At 36.9% G+C, this 20800-nt stretch overlaps 1 protein-coding gene across 4 annotated transcripts in view; it reads left to right on the top strand.

The window, feature by feature from the left end:
- LOC309875288 (macrophage mannose receptor 1-like) overlaps nt 1-13870 on the top strand; it is a 35108-nt gene extending 21238 nt beyond the window's left edge. The window contains exons 20-29 of one of the 4 annotated variants that reach the window (XM_082754545.1): nt 1020-1125; nt 1928-2124; nt 3994-4096; nt 4789-5021; nt 6886-7051; nt 8531-8758; nt 10012-10128; nt 10385-10549; nt 11752-11787; nt 12170-13870. In XM_082754545.1, coding sequence (XP_082610671.1) covers nt 1020-1125; nt 1928-2124; nt 3994-4096; nt 4789-5021; nt 6886-7051; nt 8531-8758; nt 10012-10128; nt 10385-10549; nt 11752-11787; nt 12170-12369 — 1551 coding nt within the window. In that variant the 3' untranslated portion in view covers nt 12370-13870. Of the gene's footprint in view, nt 1-1019; nt 1126-1927; nt 2125-3993; nt 4097-4788; nt 5022-6885; nt 7052-8530; nt 8759-9153; nt 9393-10011; nt 10129-10384; nt 10550-11751; nt 11788-12169 lie in introns of those variants that run through there. The other 3 variants (XM_082754543.1, XM_082754544.1, XR_014317010.1) reach the window with 3 other exon arrangements.
- Nucleotides 13871-20800: the final 6930 nt, after the last annotated feature.

The following is a 20800-nucleotide window of genomic DNA, read 5'->3' as shown; positions in this document are numbered from 1 at the left end:
ACAGTCAATCATTTGAGCTGGGACAAATCAGAAATAGTGCCTGATTTTTCCAAACTAGCTTCAATGTAATATACTTTCCTCTCCCTAAAAGGGAAAAACTCTGATGAGCTTACTAACCAAGGGCTCTATTTTCTAACATAAAGAATATTGTGTTGAAAGCACCCATATGCCAGTACAGTGTTGTGTTGTTTTTTTTTTAAATTTTAATTTTAATTTTAATTTTAAACTTTCATTTTTTACTTTTACTTTTACTTTTACTTTTACTTTTACTTTTACTTTTACTTTTATTTTTATTTATTTTTATTTTTATTTTTATTTTTATTTTTATTTTTATTTTTATTTTTATTTTTATTTTTATTTTTATTTTTATTTTTATTTTTATTTATTTTAAGATTTGTTAGAGTTATTTTCCGCAAACTGAGTATGGCATTCTCTGAGAGTGCTACCGGTACAGCAGAGAGGAGAGGGCACATGGGGCACACTCATAATTGCCAAAACTATTGCCAGGGTGAGTGTGGTAGTGTGGTGACTACATGACTATGCACTTTTAAAGAAATCATAATATACATTTATTTTTAAGAAGCCATCATACATCTCCATTTATAAAAAAGCTAGTAAATGGGAAAGGCTGAATACACACATGAGAATACCATAGGCCAAAACTACTTTTCAGAAAGTTCCGATGATTTCACATGGAGTCCTGGGCTGGGCTTCTCCAGAACAGTTAACACATTAAGTTCTCATCAAGCTCCTACCATGAACTATAGTTTATAAAGCTTATAGTTTATAAAGGTCTGTTTGAATTTTGTTGTGACATTCAGAGTTCCTTTCAAAAAGATATGGTATGGAGTAAATTTAAAAAGTATGAATGGTTTTGACTTGGTTACAGAGCTGAGCCCCTGCTAGCTCTAGAAAATTCTCTTCTTGTATGATGGGGCTAATTTCTACTTAAACTGGTGCAATGCAAACATAAATTCCATTTGGTGTCACTCACTGATGGCCTAACTTGTTTTTCGTAGTGTTACAAATTCTTTGGTTCTTCCTATCAATATTGGCATACTGCAAGTAGAGCTTGTATCAGCCTTGGAGGACACCTAGCTACCATAACAAATGAACAAGTACAAGGTATAGTACAATGACCCTTTAGGTAATAGCATTTATTCTGTAGACACTGGTCATTTTCTGCAAATAAGAATATGGCAAAAAGAGACAGCATGTAAATACAAGTATTTTATAATACACATACTTAACATGAGTTATATGGCCACAACACAAAACATTTTTTGAAGAACTAGAACTATCTATTTCATGCTAATGATGCTAAAGGTTGCTTCCTCCCATTCCATGCAAACTGCTTTATGTTATTTGTAGGGTATTAATTACCACAAAATAAAAGATCCAGATGTAGTGTTCATAGAGTTTGACACCAAGAAAAAGAAAGGAACCCATGGTCTGCTTTTGCCAGAAACAGAAAAAGATACTTTATTATACCTCTCTGAAATGACTGCCTAAATTCTGCAAATTAATTCAGCAGTACAATGTCAAATGAGGGCACTTTTTCACCTTAAGTGCATTTCTGGGCTTCCATTTGCAGTTCTGTCAGTCAGTCGGCTCATCTTGAGGGTTGAACTAAAGGAACTCATTAGACAAAATGGCAGTCAGGCAACTTTCTGCCTTTCTGATCTTGCTTTATAGTTCCAAATACTTTCACTCTTTGAGACTTTACATGGGCAAAGGACTAGTATAATATTGACATAATAAATTTTACATAATCAAATTGGGTACAGTTCTGATCAAATGCTAATTTAAATGCATTTAAATTACTTCAACAAAATGAACAAAATGCTTAAAAATTTGTTTATGAGCTGATGTCTTGACTGATGACATGACATGTTCACCTTTTTTTCTATTTTTTTTTTTTTTCCAGCTTTTCTCACTTACCATTTGAAGGATGTTTTTTATGATCCCTGGATTGGCTTGAATGATGTACTCAGTGAACTCAACTTTGTTTGGGCTGATGGAAGGACTGTCTCTTATACAAACTGGGCTCCAGGTTCTCCAAAACTTGTAGAACCCATTTTGTTTGACAGCCTACGTCCAGAAGATGGTCACAATCGGTTACAGGTAAATATCACTCAGAGTTTACAATGAAGTTAAATCTGGAGAGTAATATCACTTCAAGTAAACATCTCATGTTGCTTCAGACTTTGCCTCAGCCTTTTCTCCAAATTGTATGTGTATCTTTAAACTGGGATTAGAAATACAGTGTTTTAATTTTTGGGTCTACAAGCTAACTCAGAGCACAAGAGAATAAGATATCGTTGTAAGATTGCCAAAGAATTTGTAAGTATTCTGGGACAGAATGACAGATAGAATGTTCTTTTTTTTGTAGTAATTTTCTGTTCATTTTGGAGAAAATGTAAATGTAGAATTCAAATTTTAGAAGTTATCATGTTAGAAACATTTTCACATGTTTGATAAGTTAAATCATTTTTGAAAAAGGAGAGCATGCAAGAGTTCATTTTTTTTTCTACTTCTTTCACATTTAAAATTGTAACTGAATTGTGAAGAGTTAATAGGTATAAATTATTTTTAGGTATCAACAAATTTCTAAAGCAGTTATTACCTAGGTCAACCCCATAATGTTGTAAACAAATTAGCTTTCTACAAATTTGAACCACATTTATTTCCATACCTTCCTTTCAAAACTTACCTTTCACTTTCTATGTCACTATTCTACTTGCTGTCCAACCATCCTTCATTTTGCTATTTACTCCTGCAGAGAAGTCAGAAATAATACTAGAGAACCAGCTAAATCTGCACCTCAGCCAATTCATTCTGCTTCTGCTCATTACATTCTAGTCAAAGGTGTTCAGAAAGACAATAGGATACAGCACAATACATTGACTAAACTTCACTACAGCTTTAAAAATACTCCTGGGAAACATACAGAAAAAAACAAAACACACACACAAATAAACAAACCAACCAATCACCACCACCACCACCAAACAGAATACACTAAGTTACATTCTAATTCTCTTCTTCACCTTGAACATATTCTCTCCTTCAGAAAATCCTCTTCTGAAAGATCCTGGAACAGGTTCCGCCAGGGAACTGGTCATGGCACCAAGCTTTCTGGAGTTCAAGAAGTGTTTCGACTGATTTTGGGGTAGTCCTGTGTAGAGCCAAGAGTTGGACTCTTTTTGTGTTCCTTCCAACTTAGGTTATTTTTTCATTCTATGATTTCCAAAGGAATGAAATATTATTGAAAAATAATATTTCATATATTATTGAAAAAGTTGCTCAAGCTTAAAAAGCAATTGCCCATCTTCTCTACTGTTTCATGATCGGCTTCTTTTCTTCTACCTAATCTTCTTCAGAGTAAGACCACAAAACCCACTAAACCAGGCATTCCTAAACTTTTTATATGGCAGCATAGCAGGCTGTTGCAGATTGTAACTAATTTGAAGTTCCAGCTTCTAAAGCACTCAGCACTTGATCTTCTATAAATAAGAGATATTCTAAGAACTAAAGTTGATGATAACTTACTGTCAAGGATCATCAGTTAGACACATCTGTAAAGAATAAGCACTATTTGTCTTTGCAAGCCAAATACAAATCATGGCCTTCATTTTTATTTTACTTTTTCATTTTTATTAAAAATATTAGAGCTGTTCATTGAGACAGAAAGTGTGACAAAGTTCTTGAAAATAACAGCATCTTTCAAATATGTCTTCTTGAAAATGATTATATGAATAAGCTGGTTGAAAAGATTTGCAAGACAATACCAAGGTGGAGCTGTCTATAACAGAGGAGGCCAGAAAGGAGAGAAAGGGAAAAACGGAGGGTGTTTCCAGAGCTGTAATAAAAAACCCACAATGTCAGAATTCAAAGAAAAAAAAAAAGGCTGAAACTTCACAGGGTTAGAATACTTTGTTTTATAACTTCTAATACCAATGGATGCTCATACTCCTTCCCTTTCTCCAACAGTATGATTGTGTTGCTCTGAAGAGAGGTCCTCCTGATAATACAGGAAAATGGAGTGATGAGCCATGTTATAAATCCAGTGGGTATATATGCCGGAAGAATAGTGGTGAGTTCTGTATCACTAAACTTGGGATTTATATCACAAAGATTAAAATTAACTTTTTATTTAACATGCTTTATGTTACAGTTTGTTTGTTTGTTTTTAGGTAAAATATCAATAAAACAAGAGCCCCTCTTTTATCTCAGTGCTACTTAGCAATCTTGTGGAAAAGCGAATTTAGGAAAGCAAATCAGAAGTTAGAAAAGCAAAATGATCTTATTTTAATAAGTGTAATTAAATAGCTAAAAACCATAAACATAATTACATAATTTAATAATAATCTATAGATATGTAAGTGGTAAGTAAGTTTTACATTCAAATAAACCTGACAGTCATGAAGATGATAAGTCACAAAGAGTATTTTGAAAAAGCAGAGCAGGTGTACTATTTTTGATTCATGGTATGAAGTTACCTCTGCTATGTAAAATTCTGAGAATTTACAACAGTACCAAGTTCCCAGAAGCTGAAAATGTATTTCTTTCATCCAGAAAGCTCATTGCTGTTTTGAAATTATCTGTTACTTAAAAGGAATTAATGAGAAGATCTATTGAGAACTTCTATATGAGAAGGTGTATTCAAATTAGCAATTTTCTAGTAGGTTCATAAATAATATTGTTATTCATTTGCTCAAGTCAAATATATGTTCTCCAAATATAACTGTTCTTGTGTTTTGTTTTTCTTTTCCTTTATTCCTCCAGATCCTAAATTCTTTAAGTCTTCAGCAACAGTGTTGGATTTTGCTTTTGACCATTCTGATGGCATTAGCTATTCTGTCACTCGTTCTAGAATGAACTGGGAGGAAGCACAAAAATTCTGCAACAACAATGCCTCGGAACTTGCCAGCATTTTAGATGCATATAGCCAGTCACTGTTGTTCTTAATTGCACAGGAATATGGAGAGCCTCTGTGGATTGGTCTTAACAGCAACATGGTAAGAACACATGCAATACAGATAGTTAAGCTGACACAGAGGCTGAACTTACTGTATGCTTTCATCTTGAAACCTATAGGAATTTCTGCCACTATACTGCAGAAAACAGCATATCAGTGCAGTACCCATCTACATTGGCATTCACCAAAAAGGATGCAGTGGAGACTTTAACAAACTAAGAACTCTTTAAGTGTTTTAGCAGAAGGAAATACTCCTGCAAGCCGGTATTTAACAATGCTTTGTATGGTTTGTAGTCATTTAGAGGGTCTTGATGATAAATAGTGAAAACTCCAACATTATCAGTTTATTTTAATCTAAAAGATATACTAGGAACAACATGCATGAGTACATTCTGCCCTCTTCTCATGTGTTTTTTTACCTGAGTCATCAGTGACATAATATCTCTGGTTGCATATGAGAGATCTGTGAAGGAATGGTTTTGATATGTGTATCTATGTTCACAAATAATTCCAGAGTAGCATTACTCTAGTCGCAATAGAAAAATACAATTCTGGACAGAATCAAGGCAAAAATTAATTAAGGGAATCTTTAGTCTATATGATATAACTGTACATATAAAGCAATGGATATATGTTTTCATGGTGTAATTGCTCCCGTGAAAAAATTAGAATATAATGGGAAAAAAAGAAAACAACAAACTTTTCCATCTTTGAGACATATAGACCAGCTGTATGACAGGGGAGGTGAACATTTGGATGGTAGGTGTTATTTTTGACATGCTACACTCTTCCCCATGAATCACAGTCATGATAACTACAACCAAAGCAATGGTGATCAGCACTGCTTATTAAGAACACTTCCACCCACACCATCCAGGCCTTTTCATGGTGGTACCAACATGACGGTGGTAAACGGAACAAAAAACTAATTTGTGCCTTTACTTATGTCCCCTTTTTATTCACTTCCATTTCCCCAAACTTGAAAAATTGTTCTGAATTAATGTTAGATACTTTTTGGAGGGCAGAAAGAAAATTTGTTTGTGTTCATATTTGTGTATAACAGACACTGCAAATCTTCTTGCAATTAGTGTTTACAAGCACAAAAAGGTGGCAATAGTAAGCTGCCAGGCAGAGAAGGACCTGGGAGTATTGGTTGATAGTCGGCTGAATATGAGCCAGCAGTGTGCTCAGGTGGCCAAGAAGGCCAACAGCATCCTGGCTTGTATAAGAAGCAGTGTGGCCAGCAGGGCTAGGGAAGTGATCGTCCCCCTGTACTCGGCTCTGGAGAGGCCGCACCTTGAGTACTGTGTTCAGTTTTGGGCCCCTCGCTACAAGAAGGACATCGAGGTGCTCGAGCGAGTCCAGAGAAGGGCGACAAAGCTGGTGAGGGGCCTGGAGAACAAGTCCTACGAGGAGCAGCTGAGGGAGCTAGGCTTGTTCAGCCTGGAGAAAAGGAGGCTCAGGGGTGACTTAATCGCTCTCTACAGGTAAATTAAAGGAGGCTGTAGCGAGGTGGGGGTTGGTCTGTTCTCCCACGTACCTGGTGACAGGATGAGGGGGAATGGGCTAAAGTTGTGCCAGGGGAGTTTTAGGTTGGATGTTAGGACAACCCTTCTTTACCGAAAGGGTTGTTAGACACTGGAACAGGCTGCCCAGGGAAGTGGTGGAGTCACCATCCCTGGAGGTCTTTAAAAGATGTTTAGATGTAGAGCTTAGGGATATGGTTTAGTGGAGGACTTGTTAGTGTTAGGTCAGAGGTTGGACTCGATGATCTTGAGGTCTCTTCCAACCTAGAAATTCTGTGATTCTATGATACCAGTTACATGACAGTCCTCTGAGTATCTTGTGTAGTGAATATGTCACCATCAGCAGCCTTGAAATTACAACATGGATTTTACTTCCAGACCAAGGGCACATATCAATGGACTGACAGATGGAGATTAGTTTACAGCAAGTGGTCCAGTGGAGAACCAAAACAGGCATTGGCATGTGTATACCTAGATACTGATGGAACCTGGAAGACAGCTTCGTGCAGAGAAAAATTCTTTTCTGTCTGTAAAAAATCCGATGGTAAGCATACGTTTTAACTACAGGTTGTGGAGATTTATCAACTGTGTTAATATAATTGTTAATATAATTGTTAATATAACCAGTGGAAAAAAAAAATATTTGTTTTGCACTAGTTTATAGGAAGGCATAAGCAGCTAACTACTAGATCTAAAAATTGTCTGGAATTCTTCGCAGAAGTAAATCAACCCATACTAATCATTACCAAAATTTCAAGAAAGTGAGGACTCAATGATTTCTTATCTATTCAGTCTAGGAAAAGTCCTTCATGAAATTCTGTATCCAGTTTAAGATACAGAAAAGTTTGAAAGTAGGGTTTTCAGATGACTTGGAAACAAGAATTATAAGGAAAGATTATAACTGGGCTTGTGCAAAAGACTAAGAGAAACCAGGTAATTAATTGTTGGGAATAATTAATTCAACCAGATAATCAATTTTAATTATGAAAATGAGCCCTAAAGAAATGGAATTAAATTATTCCCTATGTCTGGTATGAGTAGGAAAAGGAGGACTTAAAGGAAACAGGAAGGAAAACCTTCAGATTTTAACTGTACAAAAACCTTTAACACAGGACAAAAATATACATAACACAAAATAAAAACAGATCAGGGAGTCTCCATCTTTAGAGGTTGTTAAGAACAGCCATGACAAACATCTGCTAGAAATGATGATATTATATATCAACTTCTTGTCACCTGTTAGCACAAGGATGAATTAAATAAACCTTTGAGGAACTTTCAAGTACAAACACCCAAACTTTCTGTGGAAGTTAGAATAAATATGATTTCACAATTCATCTAAGTATTCTTATGTTTTCTTCAATACTATGAAGATCTTGAACCATTAGAAACATTAAAATTACATACCAAATTACATCCCAAGAAGCTGTAATTTGACAAAAATCATCAGAGTTGATATATAATATCTCTGTCTACTTCAATATTCTGGAAATCTAATTTGAGAGCTGAATGTTCCTTAATGGGGAAAGAAATAGACTGTGGAAGACTCACAGGAAGAAAATGTAATTTGGCAGAACATTTAATTTTCATTCCATCTGCATTTATCTGCTCATCCAAAATCTTCCTATTATATCAGTCACTATGGAACTTATTCAGGATGCAGTTTAATGAAAAATCCTGCAAGCCATGTTAAGTCATATCAACACTTTCTTTCATAATCATAGTTTCTGTTATAAGGTTTTGATGCTGTCAAAAAATGAGACCATAGTATCAAAAGCCATTTTAAAAATAGTGGTTTTAACTAATTAGGCAAATATTTATGCCAGAAAACCAGATGGATATTATATTGATTAGTCACTATAAAAATTGTCATAAGAGAGAATCCATACTTCTTATAGACTAGTGCATCTTCCTAATCACCTTGATTAACAAATATGAAGTAAAATATATTCACAAACAAAGCCATATGAACCCAACATGCTTCATTTCTTCTCTGATGACAAACTTAATGTAATCTTTTTAGTTTTGCCTTACTTGTATAATGGGAAACACAAATCTTATAAAATTGCTGGATTCCAACTACCTGATCTCTTACCAGTAATGGCTCCAACTGAGCCCCCTCAGCTTCCTGGAAAATGCCCTGAATCAAAAGGACACAAATCTTGGGTACCTTTCCATGGTCACTGCTATTACTTTGAGGCCACCAGGAAAAAAAGCTGGTCTCAAGCTCACCAGGAATGCATGCGACTAGGTGAGTATTGTGTTTTAGAAGGATTAAAGATGCAATGAAATAGATGAAATAATGGGTGACATTGCTAAGAAAGTCTTAGATTACTTTAAAACTTCAAACAATGCTTTTAGATTGCTTTTCTGAGAAAACTATATTTATGCTGTCTCGCAACAGAACTAAACCTTGTCAGATACAGGTTTATCAAAGGCATCTTTGATTTCTCAATTACCAGAAGAAAAAAAAAAAAAAAAAAAAAATCCCTACTATTTTTATGAGAATTTGTGATTGGGTAGAGAGAAACTTAATATCCCACAGAGGCACAGACTGCAGTTACCTTCCTTTCCCTAAACAAGAGGGAATCCACACTCAGCATGAACTAGGATATAAACTAGGAAAGTTTTTCTTGTTATTTCCAGGGCACAGTTTATTAATTGGATTTGACTGGCTGGACAACAAATGAGATGGAAGAGTCACTTGGCTTCCATGAACCAGTAAAACACATTCAGCTGTTCAGCTCCTTATCTGGAAAAGTCCCCACTGCTATGTGTGATCTGCGGAGAAGAGATGTAGATTAAAGGAGAGATGACACTACTACACATCTCTGATTTCACAGTTAACTGAGAATTACTGTGAAACAGAATATATTTCAGTGCGAGTAAGAATAGGAAACATCCAATATATCAACACCATATTTCTGAGTGATACTCTTTTAATTGCAGATACCCTGATAACCAGAATAAAAGATCATAGTTGGATGGTCCATATTCTAGATTCCTATGCTTTTGCCTACACACTACCTGGGCAGGCCAGGAAGGTGATTATTTTCTGATGAACACAACACAGCTTTGTGCTGTTAGGATATATGATAAGTATAACTCAATTTCTAGACATCTTCACATTTCTAATAGCACAGTGCTGCTAAAATGCTGCCTAGCCACTGGCAGGTGACAGCTGGATGCATGGTGCTGACAACATCATATGTATCACATTCAGCCTACCTGTAGTTTGTGGTGTGGTTGGACCTGTCCAAAAGTATTGTAGGAGAGCAATTTTTCTTCTCTCAATTACCTAAAGACTGAACAAAAATTCCTCTCTTCATACTGACTGGCATCCACACAGTTCAGAGTCCTGCTCAAAATACAATTATAGGGATACAATAACCATAAAAAGATTACTGAACATTATGTGTAAGAATCAGTAATATCTTTTAAGAGTTTTTGACTTAAGCTGCAAGAAAATGAGACATTGTGATGTTTTTTGTTAATACTTTTCAGTTGCTGATTTGGTATCAGTAGGAGACTATACTGAAGCAAACTTTCTGGCAGAAACCATTAAGATTCTTCATGGAAAATCTCCGAACTTTTGGATAGGGCTAAAGAAAAATGACATAGGTAATATCTTCAATATTTAATCATATATTCATATTTCATACAAAATGACTATGCATTATATTAAGAAAGCAAACTTGTGTATTTGAAAATATAAATATATATCAAACATATGTTTATTTGAAAGCAGGTTTACATACACTTAGAACTGTAACTGAAACATTAATCTACTCATACAATATTTTTTTTTATTTTCCCTATCAAAACCTGTTCTATCTAAAACATTGTTTTATATGTATATGCTCATTTTAAACGTCAGGACAATGGGTATGGACAAAGTCTGCAGTGGATTTTGTCAGCTGGCAAACTGGAGAGCCTGCAAACGAAAGGTTTAAAGACTGTGGAGAAATCTGTGCATTGACTGGGCACTGGAAAAGCAATGTCTGTTCTTTCAGAAAAGGATATATCTGTAAAAAAGCAAAAAGTAAGTAACATTTCTAATACACTGTGACTATTAATGTCTTGTAATATATTTAAACTGTATATTGTAGAACATGTAAAAATGTAAAATATTATAGCTTTAAGTGCAAAACCAATAAACTACAATAGCAACATTCAGTTGCCAAATACTGAAGAACAGGATACAAATACTTGTCTCAGGATCAGCTGGATATCCCATGTGGCTTCTGACTGCCTCCTCACAAGTCTGCAGCTCCTGCAAGTCCTATAAAATCACTATCAGCCCCGTGCTACTCTCATGCATACTTCAGGTATCTGTGTTTAGCCAAAAGAATGGAGGGACACCACTCATTTTTAATAAAAAGAATGTTTTCCTTACAATTTTTCATTAATTATCATGCAGTCTAAGTTCAAAAGCAGTGAGTTTTCTTTCATTTCAACTGAATATATTCTCAGAAAAATCTTGTTCTGATGAGTGCAACAAAAACTCTGTCTGATAATAAATGCCTGATTTGGCACTTACTTTCATTACTATCATTTGAACTGATAAAATACCTTATTGTGGCACTTATCATGTGGTAGAATTATATGTGACATCAGTGTGGCAGAATCAAGTTTAATAAAATGCTAATAATATCTTGATACCAAAATGATCACCTGCAAGAAAATTCAGGGGTTTTATTACCTAAGGAGACTAAATGAAAGTATTTGAGAACATGAACATTTTGTTTGGTAAACTACATATTTCTGTTCCTCTTTCCCTTACTTGATACATTTAGGAAGTACAATTGAAATACGAACCAAATCCACAAGGAGTGGTTGTTTCCAACAGAAGAAGCTAAACTCCTTTTCAGCTCATGTAAAGTTCCTCATGATACATTCCTAACACCTTAATTCAGGAAATGTTTCCTGTTCCAGAAAACACCTAAAAAATAATATAGATCCCATGTTTGTTTCTTCAAAAGAAACATATTTGAAAACACTTTTGGAAGTAACAGAAAACTGACTATAATTTTATTTCTTGTTGGGTATCTTGACTGAGGAGGTCAGATGCTTTTAGAAGAAAGTGCAAAGCATTGTATTAGAGGTTACACACGCTTAGCTCCATTGCCCTGGGAGAGCAGGTGGATTTACGGGTAATTCTCAGGAGCATCCAGACTTTGGAATTTTAAATTGCCTCATTTTTCTAAAGCATTCAGAATAAACATTTTCTTTTCCTTCCAAAAGCTCCTGAAAAGACAGAGATGTCACCAGAAAACACAGGTAAGTAGACTTCCTGTTAAGTAGAACTAAGGAGAAACTCAAATATAACAAGAAAATAATTATATAGTTTCTAAATATTGTTTTGGAGAGTATTTAAAAATAAAAATAAACTTAATAAACTTAATCTGTATCTTGGTACAGGAAATACAAGAGATTCTGAATTAAATTGTTTTATGATTAGACATGTTTAATTATATTTTATTCAGTTTTGATGGTAATAACAACTTGTTGAAGGGAAATTCTAATGCTTATTGCATTCTTCTGATTTTTAGTTTAGTGTGTTTTTTTGTTTGTTTGTTTGTTTGTTTGTTTGTTTTATGGATTCTGAAATCTCTTAAAATCAAAGGTGTTGAGGTGTTGATTCCATTTCATCCACTTACAGGAGAGAAAATGGAGGAAGCACTTTCCACTGGCATTATATGGCTGCTTGTTGTACTAGCCTTTTCTATAGTTGTAGCTGGAATTATAGTTTATTTCTACTTGAGGAAGAAAAGACAAAACCAACCATATATTTTAACCAGAATGAGTGGATCAGAAGCAACTGTGGATATACAAGGAAAAGATGCACGTACCAACATGTAGTCTGACAAAATACCCATATGTCCCAAATAACGAAAAGCAATCTGTGCAACTCTCAGTGGAATCTTAGGCCAGCTTTGCATTTTCTTACCCAAATAATAGTCTTCTCCCATCACAGATATAAATTTAATGGATTTATTTAAACATATTCACATATATATGCATTCCCTCCAAAATGCCCTCCAAAGTGTTAGAGTTTCTGCTGTTTCTTTAAGGGGGAGTACAAATACATTTTTCACATAAACGAACATGGCTAAAAAGCTGGCTCCAGAGGTGTCAGGGCAAAACTCTGACTGATGTTTAATATGTGAAATTGCTTTCTTTAACTCATTTCTCCTTTTTGTATAAAGAGGAAATCATTAATCATATCTTTACATGATTTTTCCTGCTGTATTGCTTCAGTTATGATGAAAAACTGCTCGTTTCAGACTTGCAGCTTCACCACTTATGATACTATTTTTTCATTCACGTAAAACCCACTATAAAACCTACCTTGATGAACTCAATATTCCTTTGTTACCAGAAAATAAATATATATATGGAAAACAATTGAAAAGGCTCTTGTATTCCTACTTCTAGTCTGAGCTTTGAGAACAATTATGTCATTTTCTATAGCCTTGCATTTTTGCAGTTTTCTGTAAATATAAGCGTTTTTCCAGCAGGTTCAAATTAATAATAAAAATACAATATTAGATGATTCTGTTGGGTATTATTTTGGTAATGATGCTTGCAGTATGCAATGGAGATGCATCTTTTTAAATCTAAGAATGTATAACAAATGGCTATCTTATACTGCATTACGTAACTCTCCAGTTTAGAGAAATAAAATCACTTGTGTATTTCTTGAAACTGAATTCTTACATTTTTGTTGTAATATCATTTGATAATGTGCTCTACAAGATTCAGAGTTTCTTCAACTGTACACAATAGAGGCATTTTCCTCAGGGGCAGTCTATTATATCATATTTTAAGACATGCAACAACTCTGCTGAGATACGGAAACACCTTGCTGCAAGGTTTGGGGGACAACTGTCACTAGCAGCCTCAGCAAAGAAGTGTCTGGAGGAAGAGAGGAGCTTCTACCAAGTATCTACAAGGGGAAACAGATGCTCTCCTAGGCCCATCTGTAAGAGCTGTTGTCAGGATTTCTTAAGCTTAAAGTCTCTGACTGACAAAAAGATGATGCAATTAAGGCTCTCTTTTAAAGAGAATAAGTTGTATGTGTGGAATAGGTTTCTACACCTATGTCTTGAGAACGCATTTTATTACCTCTACTATTTACCTTTCATCTGGATAGCCAGTAAACAATAAAGTCCCCTAAGTAAAAATATTATTGTTAGCAACTTAGAATGGAAGTAGCTCCATCAGGAATACTTTCTTGAGCTGTTTTATCATGAGCAGTCTTAAAACATGGGGCGCCCCTGCTAACTTATGTTTCCTTCTCAGCTTTCATTTTTTCCCCCTGCACTCCTTTGCTGGATAGACACACCTTACTCTACAGCTCCGTCTGAGTTTGTAAAGGGGTCTTTCCAATCATGGATATTGAAGGACTTCTCAAGACGGTATGACTCTTCCCTTTCTGTATGTCTGCATGACATTACTTAACCAAGAGACATGATAAAAAACCTGACACCACTGCCACCAAAATTATAGGTTATTTAAAGTAAAGATAAAAATGCAGTAAATAAAAAGTAATTTTACAATTAAAGCCCTTTGAACACTTTGTAAAACTCTGAGATGAAAACCCTTAAAAAATAATAACAAACTCTAACTAAACCCTAAATTACTACAGCAAATCCCATAATACCAACTCACTGCTGTTCTCAAGAGGAAATAGGAAATAGCTCAGAGAACTTTGGATAAAACTGGAATGAGAAAAACACCACCTGCTTCCCATTTAGATGACTGAAGATTAAATTGTTTCCTGGTATGTATTACATCAATCTGGGAATACAGTTACACTTGCCTTTTTGGATGAGCAAATAGGGAAAGTGCTTTTCCTGTTCTATACTTAAAACCAATATAAGCTGCTGGGTCTTATGGTATATATGTCCATCTCACTGAGCCCCATAATTTAAATTATCTTTCTTAAAAAAAAAGACAGCATTTTTAAGAAATGTATAATATAGGGCTCTATTTTTTTTTTTTTTTTTTAAGTTATTTGCAGGTTTTATGGTCTGTACCTGTGAAAATTAGGAGCTCATAGTAGTGGTGTTCTGGTGATCAAATTCAGCACAGCCTGGGAGCTCCAGGGAAGGAGCCTGGCTGGTATCACCACCACATGGGAAGAAAGAAGAGCTTGATAGACATGCTGCTCTGCTTATGCCAGCTACCTGTGTATTCACATGAATATCTTTTGATATAGATTTTTACACATTTTTATGTACAGATACTTTGTAGTTCAGTTGAGCATCATGTCTGAACAAGAAATGGACATGATCATGGGGCTAGGCATAATGTATGTTGCTGATATCTCTGCAAGAAACCAAAAAACTTCAAAAGCTGATCTATGACTTACAGAAAAGGGAATGACAGAAAGCACCCTGGTGAGAACAGCAGTGAAAATGGGGCAGAGTGAGCCAGAGCTGCAGTGCCCGTAACTGCGTAAGGGACTGAGAGGAAGGCCAAAGCCTTCATGTGAAGCAGGCACTGTCATCATTACCCATTTCTTGCAGTGTGGAACAGCATCATTATAGCAAAGAAAAAGATCATTCAATCAAATGAGACAAGCCACTGGACAGAGATCTTGGTGCCCAAGCCCTCTGACTCCTCTACACTTGTCTTTCAGACTGGTTATTGGAGATGAATGTTGTACAGGGCAGAGGAGACCCTTACCCCTTTCAGTGCTTTATTCTGCTGCTTGTGTCCAAGTCAGATGTCTGCATGTTTCTTGTCAAAAAGACCTTAAAATGCTGTCAGTTCAGATCTTGGGATAAGAAAAATACTACTTACTATGAATGTCTCAGTTAAATTAGCATCAGAGTGGGGAACATAAGACACTTCACCACTGCTGTTAAATATAAGCATTTATACAGTTATGTGTGTATGTGTATTTGTGTATGATTGCTTACCTTATTTTTATAAATGAATAATGCTTGATTTTTCCCACTAGTTTCTGAAGCATACATAATCTCCTCTGCAACTAGATTGTGATCATTTTGTGACAGGAAAATATCATTCAACAATGGAAATACAGAACTCTTAGTCCTCTTGCAGCCAAAGGAGATGGTTTATTTTGTAACCGTGGCTGCAGAAAAGCTGAAATTATATGGTATTCAAAATATCAGAGCAAAACCAGGGGTGTGTATGGAATCACAACTCATCTGTTGTCTCAAAATTACAATGGCAGAATTCTGAGAATTAATATTTTCAGTTTTCTGTGCTAGTTTGGCTTTGCATCTGTTGGAACATTTTCATGTATCCAAGACTGCTGTTGCATGCAGACTAAACTGTTGACACAATGGAAAAAAATTATACAGACAATTGGAGTGGCACTGCTGGACATGGCAGGTTTTATCTGTAAAAGAACACGAAGGAAAGAGTTGTGTTAAATCATGAACACTGATGACGAAAGTCAATATATGCTACTGTAAATACAGGAAAAAAAATAGTGACAGGATGTATCCAGAAACAGCAGCATGTAGTCGCAGTATGCCTGTGCCTTTTATGACATTACATTGCTCTTAAGTACTGAAGTTGGGATCCAATGAACATACAATTGTTATAATGGTGTCAGTAAAATTAATCACAGGTGACCCCCCCAAAAAAAAAAAAAAAAAAGAAAAAATTGATCCCAGTATGCTAATACTTTCAGAATAAATAGCAGTTACAGAATTATTATCATTATTATCATTTTAACTACACAACAATTAAAAATGTTTAGAGTTTTTACGGACTGATATCCCTTCACAAACAATTGTTATTACAAATTTTAAGTAAGACTTTTTAACAGATCTCCTTGTTCTCTACTCCTCTACTTAGAACAATTTTTTATAGGGAGGAAAAAAAAATTAGCTTGTCAAGACTTTATATGGTATTAAAGATGATCACAAATTTCCTTTCTGGAAAATCAGGAAGTTATCTGAGATGTGCTGCAGCTGCCGCTATTCAACTGCATTCTTAACTGTTTTAATATAAGAGAAAAACATGCCCACAAAAGAAAAGCAGAGAAGATGAAAGACGAAAAATGTTACTGCATATAATCACTGTAGGTAGTCCAGGAGCTGACAAATCTCCAATACCATTCAGAAGTTTAAACTTTTGGTTCTACTTTCTTTACAGCAATGCTTCAGAGATGCTGTCTTGATTCATTTAAGTGGATTCTTTTTAAACAGATGGATCATTTCAATACTAGGAAACAGAAAAAGCATGATGGAGAAGAAAGAATCATATGGAAAGAGATGACAATAAAGGCAGTAATTTCACTTTTCTGGTTGCTCTGCTGAGGCCAGCAGAGACGATCATGTTCATGCGTTGCAAGAGACAGACAGGCAGTACCAGTAGCACCACAGTGAATCATGAGCCTTTGGAGACAGTAAATACACTGCCCAAGATGATCAAATTTATTCTTCTCTCCCTCCTCCCTTCTGGTATCTGTCTAACTGCAGACCACAAAAGGAGTGATGAAACAATTCATCTTGTTATTTTTCCCATCAATTATGTACACACTAGTTTTAATTAATTATTTTATATTCTGCTACCTGTTTGCTTATTATCTTATTATCTTACCTGTTGTCTTCAGAAGGTAGAGCCTACTTTTATTTTTGCTGACCTTTATAAACTTCTAATATGTAACAGGCTGAATCACTCCTGGGCCATGTGGTTTACTTTATGAATAATATCAATTTGTACCATGCAAATTCATTCATTACAATTATAAAAATATTTTCAGCCTTTTGGTTATTTACAGCATTTTAAAGAGAATGTAAACAGAAGCAAAGTGTACCTTTTTTTTTTTTCCTTATTTTTTTTTTCTTCTTTTCCCTACATATATATTTTAAAGCTTTAAACTTGGACAAAGTATGAAGACTTAATCCAGGTAGTAAATTGGTTTTTAAGACAATCTTGTAATCTTTACAACATACTTACAAATAAACCTACTGTATGTTAAGAAGGAACAGGCAAACACATTCTGTGGAAATGGTTTTAGGCCAGCAACAACTTGTCACAAAAAGAAAAATTCTGGACTCCTTTTCACATAATCTTTCCCTCATTTTTCATTATAATAATTTGCAATGACAACATAATCTCTTTCATGCACAGGCTCAACCACCTAAGACAACTGAATGGAATGAACTCATCCCATATAATTTAGATATGAAATATCTATGTAGTAGCTAAACTACACACCCATAGTCCCCATTGTGATCAATACAGAGAAATAGGTACATCGGGGTACAACTACTTGATCTACTCCAGAGAATCATGAGAACTAGACTCTCACTGATACAGAGAAAACCTAAACCAATTATTTCAAATGTAGCTACTACAGATATATTCAAATGGTTTAAATTCTTGTTGGTGTTTGTTACCTTTATTTCTTCAAGACATATTGGAGCAAACACATGTGGTGGTTTTACCGTGCTGGGCAGCTAAACCCCACAACCGCTCTCTCACTCCCCCTCCTTGAGATGAGGAGGGGGAGAAGTAAAGCAAAGAACAACTCACGGGTTGAGATAAGGATAATTTAATTAAAGGGAAATAATTATAATAATTAAATAAAGACTACCATGAACTAAACAATTTAACTAAGGGGAAATAAAAGGGAAAGGGGAAAAAGGGAGGAAAACAAACAAACAAAATAAATGAAAGCTATATGGAAGTGCAGAGGAAAGAAATTACTCTCTACTTCCCACAAATGAGCGATGATTGACCATGTCCTTGAAGCAAGGCCTCAACGCACGCAGCCGGTGTTCGAGAGGAGGACCGACGCCTTCTCAACGAGAGCCCACCCCTCCCCTCTTCTTCCTGTTTCCACCTTTTATTGCTGAGTGGGACACCACATGGTATGGAATATCCCTTTGATTGGTTTAGGTCAGCTGCCCTAGTGATGTTTCTCTCCTCACTTTTTGCCCACCCCCTAGGAGGGTTAGAGAAAGGCCCAATGCTGTGCCACTGCTGCTCAGCAGTAGACACAACACTGGTGTGATAACACTGCTGTTCCAGCTACAAGTACAGAGTACGGCACTGTATGGGCTGCTGCCGGGAAAGTTAACATTCCAGCCAGATCCAGTACAACCTCCACCCCTTATTCCATAACATTTGTGTCACACTCAGATCCCCATACTTTAGCATACAAGCATTCTCATCATTATCCCTTGTCCTTTAACAGGACAAGGATTTAACAGGACAGGATTAATAGGCAGGTGTATCTTTTCATTCCATAGGTCTTTCTTGGAAAATGTTCATAAGAACTGTTGATGATTAGGTCTCCATCTGCCAAAGTGGCCACTCAAGGCAGGCGGAGTTGGATGTCTGGACACCAGCACCAGCTTAGCTCAAGTCCTTGTTGCACTGCCCGGCTCCTTGCAAAGTTGACCTGTCGTTGATCCTACAGCATCTTCCTACAACATATAACTTAGATTATAGATTAGTTTTCTCTCAATGTCAAATCTCCTTGAGGCACACACTTGATATCCCCATTCTTTTGCATGACCCACCAGGTATACCCTGGTCCTTGGGCAAAGACAATCCCACGAGTGGGTTTGCCTTTTCCCGAGGCAGGAGCAACCCACACTGCCTTCCCCATCCACCTTCCTATATGCACTACGGGAACCTTAGCTCCTTTCACAGTGTGTAGGGGTTTAGTTTCGGCATGACCAGCACGGCTGTCAGACCCCCTATTGTTAACTAGCCAAGTGGCTTCTGGTAGATTTGTGTCCCATTGTTTCCACGTCCCAGCACCTAATGCTCGTAACATAGTCTTTAACAGTCCATTGTACCTCTCAATCTTCCCAGCGGCTTGTGGGTGGTAAGGGATGTGGTACACCCACTCAATACCATGCCTCTTTGCCCAGGAGGTAACAAGATTGTTTCGGAAATGACTCCCATTGTCAGACTCAATTCTCTCTGGTGCACCATGACGCCACAATACTTGTCTTTCCAGGCCCAAGATAGTGTTTCGGGCTGTGGCATGGTTTACAGGGTATGTTTCCAGCCACCCAGTAGTTGCTTCTACCATGGTGAGTATGTACCATTTGCCTTGGCGAGTTTTTGGGAGTGGTCCGATACAGTCAATTTGCCAGGCCTCACCATATTGAAACCCTAGCCATCTCCCCCTGTTCCAGGGAGATTTTACCTTCATGGCTTTCTTGATTGCAGCACAGGTCTCACACTCATGGGTAACCTGTGTGATGGCCTCAATGGTCAAGTCCACCCCTCGATCACGAGCCCATCTGTAAGTGGCATCCCTCCCCAGATGTCCTGATGTTTCATGGGCCCATCGAGCTACAAACAGCTCACCCTTACGTTCCCAGTCTAGGTCCACCTGAGCCACTTCAATTTTCGAAGCTCGATCCACTTCTTTGTTGTTCTGATGTTCTTCAGTAGTGCGACTCTTGGGCATGTGGGCATCTACATGACGTACTTTAACATCCAGGTTTTCTACCCGGGCAGCAATATCTTGCCACAGGGTAGCAGCCCAGATAGGTTTACCTCTGCGCTGCCAGTTGCTCTCTTTCCATTGCTGCAGCCACCCCCACAGAGCATTTGCCACCATCCATGAGTCAGTATAAAGATACAATACTGGCCAATTTTCTCTTTCGGCGATATCTAGGGCTAGTTGTATGGCTTTTACTTCTGCATACTGACTCGACTCACCTTCCCCTTCCATGGCTTCCACAACTCGTTGTATGGGATTCCACACAGCAGCTTTCCATTTCCGATGGCTCCCTATCACACGGCAGGATCCGTCAGTAAACAACGCATACTGCTTTCTGTCTTCTGGCAACTCATTGTATGGTGGTGCCTCTTCAGCACAGGTTACCTCTTCTGTTGGCACTCCGAAATCTCTGCCTTCCGGCCAGTCCATAATCTCTTCCAGGATTCCTGGGCGACTGGGTTTTCCCATTCGAGCCCGCTGTGTAATTAACGCTATCCACTTACTCCATGTAGCATCAGTTGCATGGTGTGTAGTGGGAATTTTCTCTTTGAACATCCAATGTAACACAGGTAGCCGCGGTGCCAAGAGGAGCTGTGCCTCTGTACCCACAACTTCTGAAGCAGCTCAAACACCCTCATATGCTGTGAGTATTTCTTTTTCAGTTGGGGTGTAATTGGCTTCTGATCCTCGATAGCCCCGACTCCAGAAGCCCAGAGGTCGACCTCGAGTTTCTTCTGGGGTTTTCTGCCAAAGGCTCCAGGTGAGCCCATGCTCCCCAGCTGCAGTGTACAGTATATTTTGCACAGCTGGTCCAGTACGGACAGGCCCAAGGGC

This window comes from Aythya marila, assembly GCF_965140915.1.
Source record: "Aythya marila genome assembly, chromosome: 2".
Classification (NCBI taxonomy): domain Eukaryota; kingdom Metazoa; phylum Chordata; class Aves; order Anseriformes; family Anatidae; genus Aythya; species Aythya marila.
This window is presented reverse-complemented; position numbering and strand designations above follow the sequence as displayed.